This window comes from Terrapene carolina, unplaced genomic scaffold (genome assembly GCF_002925995.2).
Source record: "Terrapene carolina triunguis isolate 2854851 unplaced genomic scaffold, T_m_triunguis-2.0 Scaffold23, whole genome shotgun sequence".
NCBI classification, from domain to species: Eukaryota; Metazoa; Chordata; order Testudines; family Emydidae; genus Terrapene; species Terrapene triunguis.
Window position 1 is genome coordinate 26,727,893 of NW_020664374.1, and position 15,464 is coordinate 26,743,356.

The following is a 15,464-nucleotide window of genomic DNA, read 5'->3' on the forward strand; positions in this document are numbered from 1 at the left end:
ACAACCCTTGGGAAAGAACAGGATAGCAGGTGCTGAACTAAACTCAGCTTTGCTCAGGTGATCACAATGAATTGCAGAAATCTGCAGCCTTAATCTCCATTTTGGAGGGAGTGGATTGCAGGATCCTGTCCCGAGGAAGGTGATGACTAGAGGCCTGAAGCCTAAGTGGCGTATCCTCAAGGAGGCCATGAAGGGTCCAAGGTGCAGTTACCTCAGGAACCACGACACTGGGCAATAAATATCTATCAGATAGGAAACTACAGCAGAAGCGTTACCAAAAACAAAAATACCAACCATTATTCACTGAAGACTATTGCTGAATAAACCTTTCTCCACAACCAATCTGTGATTTATCATCATAAATATATTTATAAAAGCTACCAGGTGGGTGCTGCCTGTCAGTGGCCTATCACTCAGTTCTATTTATCTGAGCAATGGTACATTAAAATAAGATCACATCAATTAACCATGTGGGATGGTTGATCATTTTTTTAAATCACTTAGTCATAAGTAAGACTGTGTCTGTGTAAATCAGATTAGATCAAATTTATTAGCTTAGAGGTTATCTGAACAGCTTGCTTTAGCTTTTTCTTGGTACCTGTTTTTTCAAATACAAGCCCTGATGGAGCTTTCTGTTAGATGTCAAAATATCTGTGACATTGCACCATGGTTAAATACAAAAGCCTACATCATGATATACAATGGAGAAATAGCCAACTAAAATCAATGCCCACTGCAAATGCCCACTGTTGTTTGTATTAACAACTGAATAAAATCTTTACTACCCTTAGCTAATTTTGTGGTGTCCTACACTGTAAAATATAAATATAAATCTCTCGTGACAGTTTGAACGTTGTCATCTTACCCATGGTTTCTGAAGTCTGGCTGCCGACTACGCGGAGAAGCATTGGCTGACTGCTATCTGACCTCTGTAAGGAGGTAGAAGGAGAAGACAGTGTTGTACCATTCACCTTGGAATCTGCCTGGGGCTGAGATATCAGAATAAAACATGGTGGTTATTCACAGCTGAACACATTTGAGCAAATTTTTATATTTCCATATTTTGTATATATTCCACAATGGTTACACAGCAATTTTATTCAATACATTTCAATGGGCTATGGATCCAAATTCTAAATTAAAAAAGATACTGCACTGCGTTCACACACCAGTGATCTTATCTTACCACTTGCAATCTACAGTAAGATCAAGTTCCTCTCTCTGACTACACTTCACAGATATCACTTCTTGATGTGCTATAGTTATTGATAACATTTCAAACTCTGCTTTGGAAAAATCATTCTTTAGCGCTCCAAAGAAAAAGCCTAAGGACTTACCTGTTCCAGCAGCTGCCTCAGCCGGTGCAGCTGTGACTCCAGCTGTTTGTTGTGATCCTCCAGAATCTGCATCCTGGCTTCCAGGCGGCCCTTGTGCTGTCGAAGCAGCTTGGCTTCTGCAATGAGCTCAGCATCACGAGGACTTTGGGGGGAGATGGGCATCATCTCAGGTGGGGATGGCAGTGGAGAAAGTCCTTTGTTATCATGTTGTTGCTTCAATCGGTCATATTCAGCCTGCAGGTTTCTGTTAATGTCAAAAAAAGGAAAGCCTTACCGTTACAAAGTAGAATAGTACAGCATATGCCATCCTCTGGCTATAGCAGGCAGAATGCACATCACACATATAACTATTAGGAATAGGCACACAGTTTGGGATTTAAGCCCATCCAAACCACCTGCCTTCGAGTCTGCTGAAACTAATCTACAAAGTTTGAGTTTGGTTTGACAGAGGTAAGGTACCAACTTGTACAGGTTTTCACACGGGGATGTCAGGATGTTGCCCTGAAACACAGATATCATTGTCAGGTCTCTGGTTCATAAGAGTTCTGAACTCCTTTCCCAGAGCATGGGTGGCAGGTGAAGGGTGACTGCTCTAGAAGCCCCTCCCAAAGCATAAGCAGGAGGTGTGGTTCAGCTTCCAGTTTGCTGAACTTTGTAGTTAACAGCAGACAATGAACCATTTGCTCATTTCTAAAAAGTGTGAGTACTGTGAAATGTGAATGCTACTATTTGATCACAGAATACACGGTATATACAATACTAGTAATGCACTTATATAGCACTTTGCCTATTCAAAGCACTGTGCAAACACTAATTCATTTTCACACCAGCGCAGTGAAGGACGTAGGCAAGAATTATTCTAATTTACAGATCAGAAAACTGAGGCAGAGAGAGTGACATAGCAAGCCTGTGGCAGAACTTGGATTTGAATTCCCCACTTGCAACTCTGTGCTCATTCACCACATCAGACCAAACTGCCTCCCTTACATTTACCATAAACTAGATTTTCAAACCAACTGTTAGAATGGGAAATTGAGTAACAGAGAAACAGGCAATGAGCTGACCTGTTAAATTAGACTTATATTTTGTTAATGTTTTAATAGCTGGGCTATATACAGCATTCTCTGAATGCCACATTTCTACCATCACTTTACTACTCTGTTAATCCTGCATTGGGCTAACTGTTCTTCTAGTCAGTCTCTTGAATAAAACACTCCATAGGATTAATATCAGATGTGAGGCCAAAGACCATCATGCTGAAGGAATTCTACTGAGCACTTGAAACAAGAACGTTTCTCTGGTGAGAAGTTACTTAGTTTTCTTTTTAAGATCACCCTCTGCATGTTCTGCAGAATAGAGGAGGTGAAAAGCTAAAAACCTAGTTATGGACAATGCAGTCCATCTTACAACCAAAGAAATAAAATTTCGTAGCAGCAATCTTCACACAAAGGGGAAGCATAATAAACTGTATTGGGATTTTACTGCTATGATGTCCCTTTAGTACTTCCCAGAGTGAAAAATGGTACCACAGGCTATAGACCTCATAACTGCTTACTTGACAAAAGTAGTGGCCTAGATTTTCTTATTTTTTAAAACTCTTTATTATATGCCCTGGTACAGATAGAGTAGAAGCTGTGAAAACAGAGACCTTTTTCTTATTCCTGCCAGTGAATCCAATTTCACATTTACATTCTGATCTAGAGACTTAAAAACACCCCAGAAACCCTACTGTAAGATTTATTAAACTGGGGAATGCTTAGAAAGATATAGAAGTACGTCCACACTACATGAACGGTTCGGGGTGGGGGTGGGGGGCTGTATGTGGCTGTAACATGAGACAAGATTCTACAACATGAAGTTTAGCAGTGCTAAAGGAGCTGGACATCTTGCCTGCTCCAAGCAGGAGGAGAAGACCTACACTTGCTCTTAAGTCAAACATGTTATGTATAATTTCACATGGACAAGAAAGTGAGGAGAAGTTATTTACTGGTAACTGTTGTTCTTTAAAAGTGTTGCATCTGCATAGTCACACTTGGGGTATTGGTGCTTTCTCGGGATGAGCCGTGGCATTTTCTAGAGAACAATGCCCACTGAGGACATTCACCCTCCTCTACCCCCCCCAGTCCTCCCCTTGCGGAGGATTCTGAGTATGAAAGGGGGAATGGCTCCACCCACCCTTCAGTTCCTCCCCCAAATTTTGGGATTCTTTCTCTGCTAAAGGGGGAAGGTGTGCAGTGAGAATTTACAGAGGTGACACACTCAGAGAACAGCAGGTACTGGTAAGTAAGCTCTCTCTTTGAGCTTCCCACTAGAATGCAGGACACCACCCAGGAAGGCTAGAGAGTTCTAGATGAACAGATGCAAAACTGCCACATCAGTTCTGGATGGGAGGTCATGAGAGCATTAGAAGTGATCACAATTTCTCTCTCCAAGATCAGACCTTTGCAAGGGAAGCATTTTTGCTTCAAGCACATATAGAGCTTCCAGTAATAGCTTTTCAAATTCTGTGGAAAAGACAGAAGGCCTGCAATGAATGCTGTCTTTGGGATAGTTGAATATCTTTTGATATATCCAGATGAATGAACACCCGGTGAGTCATAACAATGGTGTAAAAGCGACTTGGGAAATACAGACAGATTAGTGGCCTATATGAGGTGGAAACAGAGATGATGACACCGACGATACCATATTTCCCATACGGCCTACAGTTAACAGAGGATTGGTCATTTGGCCTGTTTCTCACTAAGTCCACAGGCTGTAGCTATGGCTATGAGGAATGCCCTCTTCCTAGATAGCAGACCTGAAAAGGTCAATCAAGTGCACTCTAAAGACTCAGAAATCTATTTTCTTTAAATCTTATGACTTTGGGGGACCTGAGTCATGATTTTTCAATTCTCGGGGTCTCAATATTAAATCTGCCAATGACCAGATCTGCCAGGTTTAGTGCTGGTTTATGCTGGTTGAGTGAAGCAATAGAGCCCCAAAATATCAGAGAAATGCGGCTACAGTGTATTGATGCTGTCAAAACCCACTTGAGCCTTTGCTATGAAACATAAAGAAAAGCTAGGAATGGAAAGTTAAATTAGGAGGAAATGAAGAAAAAGGTGTCTGCCACCAAAGGATTAAGAAGTGGGTGACATTCACATTTTAGCTAACATGGCACAATATTACCTCTGTGCAGAGGACCATCACAAGGCCTGTGCACCATTTATAACCACCAGAGGGAACAGGGGAAATTCATCCTGTACAAAGGTACTGCACAGTTATTTCACAGCCCCTTTATCTTTTTAAAATCTTCTTTATATATCTTCTTCCTCTCTGTAGCGGGGTGGTCACCCCGCTCTTGCCTGGAAGGCCTTGAAGCAGCCCAGGAGAGGGCTGTGGCAGAGAAAAGCTGGGCTGATGGGGAAAGCAGCCACAGCTGTAGCCAGTGCAATCAGGGTCCAGCTGGCCCTTATAAGAGGGCAGTGGGCCAGAAGCACGGAGAGTCTCCTCTGGCTGTAGAGGGAGACGGGCCTGGCTGCTGGGGAGCTAGAGAAGGTACCTGGAGTGGAGCAGGGCTGAGGGAAGTCTACGGGAGCTGGGGAGCTCTGGCCTGGAAACCCCCCAGGCTGTGGCCTAGTGGAAGGCCAATTAGGTACTTGGGTTGCAGGGGGCAGCCCACGGGTAGGCAGAGGCAGCAGGTCCAAACCCAACCTTGCCTCTGATGAGTGGCTTTTACACTGAAGTCTGCCCCAGTGAGCAGGGGCTAGATGATGACTGGCAGTAGCCCATGACTGAGGCAAGGTGGGGATAGAGGGTTGGGGGTTCCCCTGGGTGAGGAGACCCTGAGACTGTGGGGGTATTGCCAGGGGGCAGCAGCCCAAAGACAAGGGGCACCGGGTCCTGGGAGGGACATGGGGGGCCAGCGGCAGTGGGACACTGGCCTGCAGAGGGCACTCCGGAGGCTGGACGAGCTAATTCCCTGCGAGACCAGCAGGAGGCGCTGCAGGGGTGAGTTCCACATCGCTACACTCTCTCACTCATCTTTCTAGGGAAAATATACTATCCAATTGGTTATTTTCAAGAAAAATCTTTCTCCTCCAGGTGTCTATGGCAGAAAATGTACACAACCCTCTCTCATGTAATGGCTAATGCAAAATAAAGTAACCCTGAAGAGTTATTTTGAAATACATGCTGATAAAAAGAACTCAGTACACTGTATACAAAGAAGAGTTATACAACACTGTTTACAGAACTTGTAATAAGTAACCCTATAATCACAAAATGAAGTGACCCATATTTTCCTTTGAAGTTTTATCTTTATAAAGATTCTGCATAGCAGGCTAAACACAATAGCGCTGATTCATGATTGCATCAAAAGCATGAATGGGCCTATATTTATACCATTTTGTTTTATCATCTCTCACATATCTAGCAGAAAGTGAGAGAGAGAACGTATGCAGGAGATTGAATAGAAAAGCAAAACTGACACTCTAACAGGTTTCTCAGCTTCACTTTTGCCCCTTTATGTGGGTGTATCATATATATGCAACTATGATAACAGCTGCAAAGTAAATCTCACCTGTTTTCTTCCTCCAGATCTGCTAGGATTCTCTCTAGCTCACCTCTTTCTTCACTCTCCAGGGAAATCAGAATCTGGGCAGGACTGCGAGGCTGGCTCAGCGGGGATTCCTGGTTCAAACTTTGGCAGTAGTGCTGGATTAACAAATGTTCATCATCTCTGGAAAAACACAGCAAAACCCAAAAAGCTGCTTTCTTCATCTTCATTTTTATCTTTGTAATTATTGATAGAAGGCAACTCATAGAAAAATCTCTTCACTCTTGAAGAAATTCAACTGGATTCATTGCAAGGAGCAGGGGATTAGTGTACTAGTAGTGAAATTTGCTCAAGTGATTACATTAATTCACTACGTGCCTTCCCTCATGCTCCATATGCTTGGGATCCACCTTTGCCTCCCTCCTCTTCCTCAGGTGTTTCAAGCAAAGCTCTGGTGCAGCTGAGGATATTGGCCCCCATGTTTCACCTTGCTTCCATCCAGTGCTTAACCTGACTTGCTCACACTTGCATTAAAGAATCACCACCTTGTGCTACCTGCTATGCCACTGCACAAAAACTTGTGGAAGCAAGGCCAAAACATTTATTTTTACTCATAGTCCTTTATATCCATTCTTCTTATACCTAGCCCTTTTTCTATTCATACTCTTCTTCCTTCCCCTTTTCCTTTTAGTTTATTGTAGAGTTTAGTTTTACTAATATTTTTACTGAATATTATAGGTTTTTTTTGGTACTGCATACACCTTATTGTTTTATGGTTGGAGTTAATGAAGTTTTATGTATCCTATTTTAAGAAAAAATCTAAAGATTTTTTTTTTCAATAATTTTAATCTATGCCAAATTCAGTGGTTCACTGGAATTGCACTGATCATGTCAGTGGCCAACCAGGCCAGTTCACTTTCTTATAAAGTTTTTCTGACACACAAATTATGTTCACATTTACACATGCAGCCAGAGTGTTAATTTTCCTTTTTAAAATGTTTTAATATATAAAACCAGTTTTATTATGGATGCAATTTCATGTTGGGTACATGAAACTTTTCAGACATATAAAGCAAAAAGTTCCCTACCCAAAGAAATTACAAATCTACAAGCCCAATTCTGCACATCTTGCATATTCCCAAATTTCACTGAGTTCTGGACGTTTAAAAAAAAAGGGGGGGGGGGCGCTATGCTAAACTGATATCAGCAATAATCGTAAAAGACCATAGTGGGCTGGGGTTTTGGAAGAATGGACACCACAGTAAGCAACGGGAAGGGGGGTGTCTTGTTTTTCAAATAAGTCATATTGAGAAATCATTTTGTATAGTTTGTTTATTTCATGTTTAATTGGGCATTTATAGTGTATCTACTGTAGTTACTTTTCAAAAATTAAAATATTGCTGCTTTAAATTTTATTCCTCAAAACACTAGTAAAGCTATTTTTTAGCCTATAAGAGTGCTAAACGATTTAGGTCATACTAAAATTATTTGAGGTAATAAAAGCATCTGAAAAACTTTTGTGACTTCAAAACAGGCAATCCCTTTTTTAAAAAACAGAAAATTAAAAAAAAATCATTAGCTCCTACATTTAGAACTTTCATGCAACATTTCAGCCTTGAGCTGATCCACACAACTAAGTTACAAATCTGTGGAGAGAGAAGAATTAACAGAGACTAAAGTTGACAAAGGAGAAAAATCTTTTATTAAAGATGTGTTTACTTGATGTATTTGACAGCATTTTGTGTAGAGTCAGATTCATGGTTTACCCGGTTAGATACTTAAGGTAAAATATTCAAAAGCCCTTAAGGGCTTGTCTACACTTCCGGCTAAATCGGCACTGCTGCGATTGATGCAGTGGTTTTGATTTAGCAGGTCTGATAAAGAAAAGCGAAGTCGATGGAAGAGCGACTCCACCTCCCCAAGAGGCAGAAGGTAAGTCAGCAGGAGAGTGTCTCCGCTCGACATAGTGTAGCTAAGTCGACCTAAGTTACGTCAACTTCAGTTATGTAACTGAAGTAGCATAACTTAGGTCAACTTACAGTGTTACCGTAGACCAGCCCTAACTGATTTAACAACCCAAGTCCCATTTTCAGAAGTGACTTGAGTACTTCAGAGCTGAAGTCCAGTTACATTTAGGCTCCTAAGTACCTGAATCTACATTGGACACAGGGCTTAGGTGCATTTGAAATCTGTAACCTTTAATCAGTTTTTCCCCTTTTGTTTGTGTGTGTATTTCACAGAGCAACAGGATGCAGAAAACCATAGAGCCCTTCCCTCCCCCCACAAGGAAAATGTGATCACAAAAGCACAAAATTTGCATAAGTGTCAGGTGCAGATTATGAAACTACTTTTAACAAAATTGACTAGATTTCAAACTGGCTGGATCCTTGGTCCTTTAAGTATAAAGCAATATAAAGACTATTTGTCAATGCATTTTTCCACAACCTGTCCAATCAAGGCTTTTGACTTTTAATATTTAATAACTAGCATGAGCTCATGCTGCCATTGCTTGCAGTAGAATTTAATTATTTGTAGACCGACTCTTTTTAGTATGGCCCTGATGACCCCTCAAAAGGCTGCACTGACATTTTTAGCATCCAACATTTTTATCCACTTTTAAGTTTAAAGTTCACAGGAAAAAGGAAAACTTCAAACTACTAGTTCATTTATGAGATACACTCTATGAGAGATTTTTTTTCAATGTATTATGTGAAATTTGTGTTGAAGACATAACATTGGACTACTTTTAAGTGTGATGACATTTCATCATCAGCTGCATAAGGCAGCTTTGAATTATACATCATAAATCCTGGCTTTGGTATATATGGTGGTGGGCCATGAGAAGTCCATAACCAAACATACCACAATGAGATCACACAACAGTCAGATGTGAACAAGAAAATGTTGTGAACTCCATATTATTGGTACTTTATTGCAAGATGCAGGGCTGGCTCTAGGCACCAGCAAACCAAGCACGTGCTTGGGGCGGCATAATTGTAAGGGCGGCATTCCAGGGGAGGCAGTTGCGCTCTCAGAGGGTTTTTTTTGTTGCTTGGGGTGGCAAAAAACCCTAGAGCCGGCCCTGGCAAGGTGCCAAGCCTTCACAAGCAAATGCACATCAGAAATATTCATAGAGATAGTATACTTACATGCTCTCATTTGGAGAAATACTGTCATTTAGGTAAGATCCATTGCTGTTCTCCATTTCTGCTAGCCTGTGGAAAAATTGAAAGATTCAATAAAACCCATAAGTCTCATTGCAGATTTTTCTGGCTCTAACTTTCCTGAAAACTGTAAAATATATAACATTTTGGTGACACAGTAGTCAACATATTAGAGACTCTAAATTTGGAAATCCGGACAACTTTTCACTTGCTGCTAGTTAACAAATGTGATTGCAAGCAGCTGTCACAAGTAACGCCTTATTCATTATCAATGATCTATCTAAATTAATCTCTAATTTACGTACAAATCCTCCTGGTTAAGCAGATTCTGCTATGAAAGAAAGGCCTTAAGATGCCACAGGCTTCCACAAATTGTTCCATACCTGGCAATGTCATCACCAGAGCTGAAGTGACCTGTATGTTTCTAGTTTGAATGCAACATATAATTTAGAAAACATCTACCTTGATCTGATTTTTTTTCATTTGAGTATGTATTTTACACAGTATCTACCCCTGAAAATTCCCCTGCTGGGGGGGGGAGGGAGGAGGGGGAGAGGGGGAATCACTTTGCGTTGCAGATCTGAGCATTTACCCAAATGTTTGGTTCTTAAGATAAGAGTACTATGAAAAGTCCTCTTAAAACTTGGTAAGTGAACTACAGCAGTGGTATATTATCATCCCCCTCCAAAACAAAGAAAGATACCTTTCCAAGTATTTCATAAGCTCAATTCTTTAGTTTTACAATGTTGGCTAAATGTATCATTTGAGACTCATGTATTGGTAGTTAGAAATTTTGGAAGGCTCTGCATTATACAGTAATACCAAGAATTCTAATTAAAATAAAACCCTATGTAAGCAGAACGCATAACTTAATAAAGACCCACACAGAACTTAAAGGCCAGTTTTAACCAAGCACATGCTTTGGGTTTACCTATGTTAAGTGGCTCTTATTTACTCGCCAATCATTGCATAGTAGTCTGGCATGCAAGTTAATTGGTAGGTGGTTAGCAGTAGTTAGAAGGTGATGTATACTATCCACTCTAGTTACGTTCAATTATTAAAAACCCTTATAATGATGGCTTCTCTTTTGTAGTGTATTTTTTTTTAATGGTTGTTTCAAGAAAGATTTGCCTAGTGTCCAGCTGGTCTCATACCTGCTAGCATAATGCTCAATGCGTGAATGAGTATCATCATGTGAAAGCTGAGGGGACGAGGCAGGCCTATAAGGCAGAAAACACTGATTAATCACAAATACCCCTTAAAAAGATAAAAATACACTTTGGTATGTCTATGCCCTTATGTTGCCATGGCTCATGGCTTCCATGGTTTATACAGTGTTTAATAAACAGCAAGCTATACTTGTAACCCATGATTTGTGTGCTTCCTTGATCCATCAGAGTAGAAGGTTTTGTGGCAGCATACAAAAGGGACTCAGTTCATTCAGGAGTTTTTCTGTGAACTTGATTTTTTATGATACATAAGCAAGAAGACGAAGCTGATCCATGAGAGGTTTCTTTCAAAAGGATGTATAGATGAACTTTCTTCCCAATTTGCCAACCTCCTTCATTCACCACACTATTTCTCCTACTCTCCAGATGTGGAAAGTGTTTTATTTCTCTCCCTTCCTGTTCTGATATGTGTTTCTAGTCCAATAGTAGCAAGTCTCATTAAAAAAAAGAAAGAAAGAAAAAAAGAACTTCAAACACCTGCATCCATGCCCAATCAGGAAGTTACCTCATGAGATATACAATGTTAAGTGTTGAGCCTAGTCAATATACTTGAATAGGAGACTGCAAGAATTAGGGCCAGTGTTTTGGTGATGGTCCTCTTCCCACAGTTTCACTACGACCACAGTGTGGTATTAGGGGAACTGGAATGTTGGACCTCCCCAACTTTTGATCGTTACAAAATGAACTCCTGTCCACATTTGTGAACTGAAGATCCATCTGACTTTTCAAAAGAATAAGTTTGGTGTAGCCTTAGGGCTGCTCTACAATTGAAAGTTGTGCCTGTAGTCCCATGTCAATTACAGATGCAATGTTTTAGTGATAGGGTAATATCGGTATAAAGGTGCCTTATACCGGCATAACTTATTCTCCTTCCCAAATGGAAATAACTATTCTAATATAAAGCATCTTTACACTGGTATAACAGCATCTACACTAGGGGGTTGTACCAGTAATTATACTGTTACAGGTAAAGTGTAACTTTCTAGTCTAAACAAGGCCTTAGAATCTTAGAAAAAATAGCCAAATTCCAACTTGTGTATCTAAATTCCTTTTTTTTTTAAAATAGTTTTGGTAGATAAAATGCGTTCACTTATTAGTTTCAAACTGTTATGCAGTGTTACTGGTACTGTCCAAGAGAGACAGTGTTCAACTCCAGAATAGTTGCATTTCAGTGGCAGATGAAACAATTCTTATATTACAGGTTATAATGGTACGTAATGCTATTGTATTAGGGGCGTGGTGATCCTACAAAGCATTTACTATAGGATAATTATACATTTCTGGTCATCTTCCAGTTTTTAAAGCTTCTTCTGAATTCACAGAGCTATATACTGCATACATCTCTACCGCGATCTAATGCTTCCTCGGGAGCCAAAAAATCTTACCGCGTTATAGTTGAAACCACGTTATATCGAACTTGCTTTGAGCCACAGCCCCGCCCCCCGGGAGCACTGCTTTACCATGTTATATCCGAATTTGTGTTATATCGGGTCGCGTTATATCGGGGTAGAGGTGTATTTAGAAGTCATTGTTAATGCTTTTTCTCACAGACTGGTAAAGCTTTTTCTATGAGATACTATAGGTCAATTATCATGAATCACATTTTTCTGAGACAAAGTTTGGCATTGCCAAGCCCACATTTATGCACCAAGCTTTTAGACATCACCATACGCAAATCAGTGGATAAATATTCAATGTACTACATTGAAGTATTCAATACTAACCCCCTAAGATATTCATGGAAGATATCCTGATTTGCATGGAACTACTTTAAAACTGGAGGTAACTCAGAAGAGAGTAGATCAGGGCACTTTCAAAATCTGTGCTAGTAGGAATTTATTATTAATAATAACTAAGATTTTGCTATTTAGCCGATATCTCCCAATTTCTATATTCTTGACATTCAGAGCCTGACTGCATCTTCTGATGCCCCATCATCAGAAATTAAATCGCATCTTTAAAGGAGAGCAGGGAGTGCTTCCTGTGCACCTTGAACTAACATACATTGGGATAATGACATTGAAACTTGAGCATAAATCTGAAATATATATTTTACTATTACAAGAGGGGGAAATAGAATGTCAAAATAATTTCGCAAAATAAATAAAAAATAACTGGCATAGTCCAAAATACTATTATTTCTCATTTTAAGCAACCTCCCTCCTCAAAAAGATTTAATGCATCACAAAGCCACTGTTTCGGACCATTTTTTCCTTCATAAACTAGGTTCTGCTACCAGCTCCATTCCACTCCCCAAAATGTTTTAAAGATTTCTCTGGAAACTCCTGAAATAGGGCTTTGTTTTTTGTGTGCAGTATCACCAAAACAACCCAACCCAGCCTCAGTTCCTTCCTTCCTATTATTATTATTTTAAGAGAACATTGCAATTTTGTTTAAAGGTGTCATAACTATGAAGGGAAGGGTAACAGCTCTCTGTGTACAGAGACTCCAAATCCTTTTACCTGTAAAGGGTTAAGAGGCTCGGGTAACCTGGCTGACGCCTGACCCGAAGGACCAATAAGGAGACAAGATACTTTCAAATCTTGGGGGGGGGAAAGGTTTGTGTGTGTGCTCTTTGTTTTAGGGGTGGTTCGCTCTGGGGACTGAGAGGGACCAGACATCAATCCAGGTTCTCCCCATCTTTCTAAACAAGTCTCTCCTATTTCAAACTAGTAAGTAAAAAGACAGCAAGGCGTCTTAGATTTACTTTGTTTTCTCAACTTGTAAATGTACCTTTTTACCAGAGTGTGTATCTTTGTTTGCTGTACTTTGAACCTAAGACAGAGGGGGGTCCTCTGAGCTCTTTAAGTTTGATTACCCTGTAAAGTATTCTCCATACTGATTTTACAGAGATGATTTTTACCTTTTTCTTTAATTAAAAGCCTTCTTTTTTTAAGAACCAGATTGATTTCTCCTTGTTTTAAGATCCAAGGGGGTTTGGATCTGTATTCACCAGGAGTTGGTGAAAGGAGGGTGGAAGGAAGGAGGGGGGATGGTTAACTTCTCCTTGTTTTAAGATCCAAGGGGGTTTGGATCTGTGTTCATCAGGGAATTGGTGAAAGGTTTCTCAAGGCTTCCCAGGGAGGGAATTCTTGTGATGGTGGCAGCGGACCAAAGCTAAGCTGGTAGATAAGCTTAGAAGTTTTTATGCAGGCCCCTACATTTGAACCCTAAAGTTCAAAGTGGGGATCCAGCCTTGACAAAAGGCAACACAGTATTGGACAACTTGTTAAAACTGGCTATGTGGACATGCCAACTACAGGCAGAAGACACCTGAATGAGTCCATGAGTAAGTTAAACTTCTATGCAGCTGCTAAATCTATCATCTTTGCTTCATTAGCAGAAGTAATCAAGACATACATAGTCAGTTTGAATAGCAAATGAATGAACTGGTAGTAAGGCTAAGGGACATGGCAAATATTTAACAGAGGAAAACATTTTTTTAATAAAACATCATTGACAAATTTTTCAGAGTGGTGTCTGCAGTAATAACCCTGAGTCTTCTACTAAAGCCAAGTAAGAGTTGAGTAGCTAAGACATCATGTTATAATGCCTGTACCCTCTTGGGTAACGATACACAGCAATGTGTTTTGAAATTAACTATTCAGCTCCTCAGGTCAAGGGTTCTTGACAGTAAGGAATCATGAAAGTGTTTTAGTAACAGATTCCCAGTTCAGTACTACCAAGTGATGACAACAGAAATCATAATTCCATTATAGAATGTATGAGTTGCCTCTGTAATGCTTGGTAACTAGAGATTATCTGCAAAATATCCACCCCACTCATAAGCAGTCTGAACCAGTGCTAAGAAGCACCACACTTTATCATATTTTTATAAACAATGCCAGCCCCAAATATCACAGTGTCCACCTAATCAGCATATTCTCAGTGCTGTAATGGTATTCCTAGATGATTCACTTTTAGGCCAGAGTACTTTGGAGACCGATAGAAAACTGGTACTGAAGACCCAGAACCAGGGCTCTAGGCCTAGGAGAAAGTTGTCTGATAATCAGAATGTGGTCAGATAGTTAGATGCTTTCAGAGTTATGATCTGTATTATTGTGATGAAGGATTCCATTGCTAAAATGGGTGAAATATGGAAATTTGGAAGAATTTAACTCCTTAAACCTATTTAGCCATCTCTATAGTGGTTTCTGATGTATCACGTGTAAGTTAAACTCTTTGATCCAATAACCAAATTTCCTACCCTTGGTATAAAGCTCTTAGTGTAGCATGTTACAAAGTTATTAGTATAAGTGATCTGTGGGCACCATGCCTTAAAAACAAATGTTATACAAACTTATTTGTGATATTATGTTAGACACAGCAACAACATTCTGTATCACCCAAGCTTTTATTTTATGAGTTTTTTATTTTTAAACTTTTTCTTTTAAGAGATCTAATTGTGTTTTAAAGAGTCAGTAATCTGGATCCATATATTTCGATAGACAGTGTGCTTAAATTACCAATGAGTGCATTTATAGGAGAAACCATTTTACAAACACAATGCACCGTAACTCCAAAGCCCTCTACTACACTTTAGTTCCAAGCTTTGTTGATATTCTTACTAAGTGGAGTGTTAACCACATGCAATTTGCAATAGCATGCAAATTTCTTGGCATCTTAAAAATAAGCCTTCTAGAGAAAGAGTGCTCCATCTGTCTTCACAACAATCTATGCTGTGTGTGAAAATTATAAATCAATATTCCAATGTATATATTTTGGTGTTGCTTATTCTAACAATAGTTCATTGTAAGTGAAATGTAGGTCACACATTTCAAAACATATATGCTAACAATAGTAAAAAAGTTTTCTTCCCTACTATTTTATGGTTCTCTCTTCACTAATATTCACCTGTGAGTGAATTAAGAATTAAAAGTAATCTTAACTTACCTAGTCTAAAATTAGCACTATAACGTGGTAGCAAATGCCACAGAGATCATTATTAATCTCTAGTTTATGCTGATGCTGCTACTACTACAATAAGACAAAGCATGTTCAGAGATGGTGCATGTATGAAAATCCAATTTACAGTTGAGAAATCTTATTGGTTTTGTTTCTGAAAAGTATAAAAAACTTTCCACAGTATTTTTAGAACTCCAAGACCCAATGCCCTATCTCAATGTCTCCTCAGAATACCTTCTAAAACAAAAAAGACTGTAATAAAATATCCAATGAATTGTTGATTTTCATG

General features: G+C 39.6%; 1 protein-coding gene across 4 annotated transcripts in view; it reads right to left on the minus strand.

Annotated features, from left to right (window-relative positions):
* The window catches only part of LOC112112035 (dystrophin), a 1,981,667-nt gene that overhangs the window by 23,253 nt on the left and 1,942,950 nt on the right, over positions 1 to 15,464 (minus strand). For all 4 annotated transcript variants that reach the window (XM_026649948.1, XM_024207744.1, XM_024207743.1 and 1 more), the window contains 5 exons: positions 10,196 to 10,261; positions 9,027 to 9,092; positions 5,902 to 6,060; positions 1,338 to 1,581; positions 866 to 989 (listed from right to left, as the gene is read on the minus strand). In XM_026649948.1, coding sequence (XP_026505733.1) covers positions 866 to 989; positions 1,338 to 1,581; positions 5,902 to 6,060; positions 9,027 to 9,092; positions 10,196 to 10,261 — 659 coding nt within the window. The remainder of the gene's footprint in view (positions 1 to 865; positions 990 to 1,337; positions 1,582 to 5,901; positions 6,061 to 9,026; positions 9,093 to 10,195; positions 10,262 to 15,464) is intronic.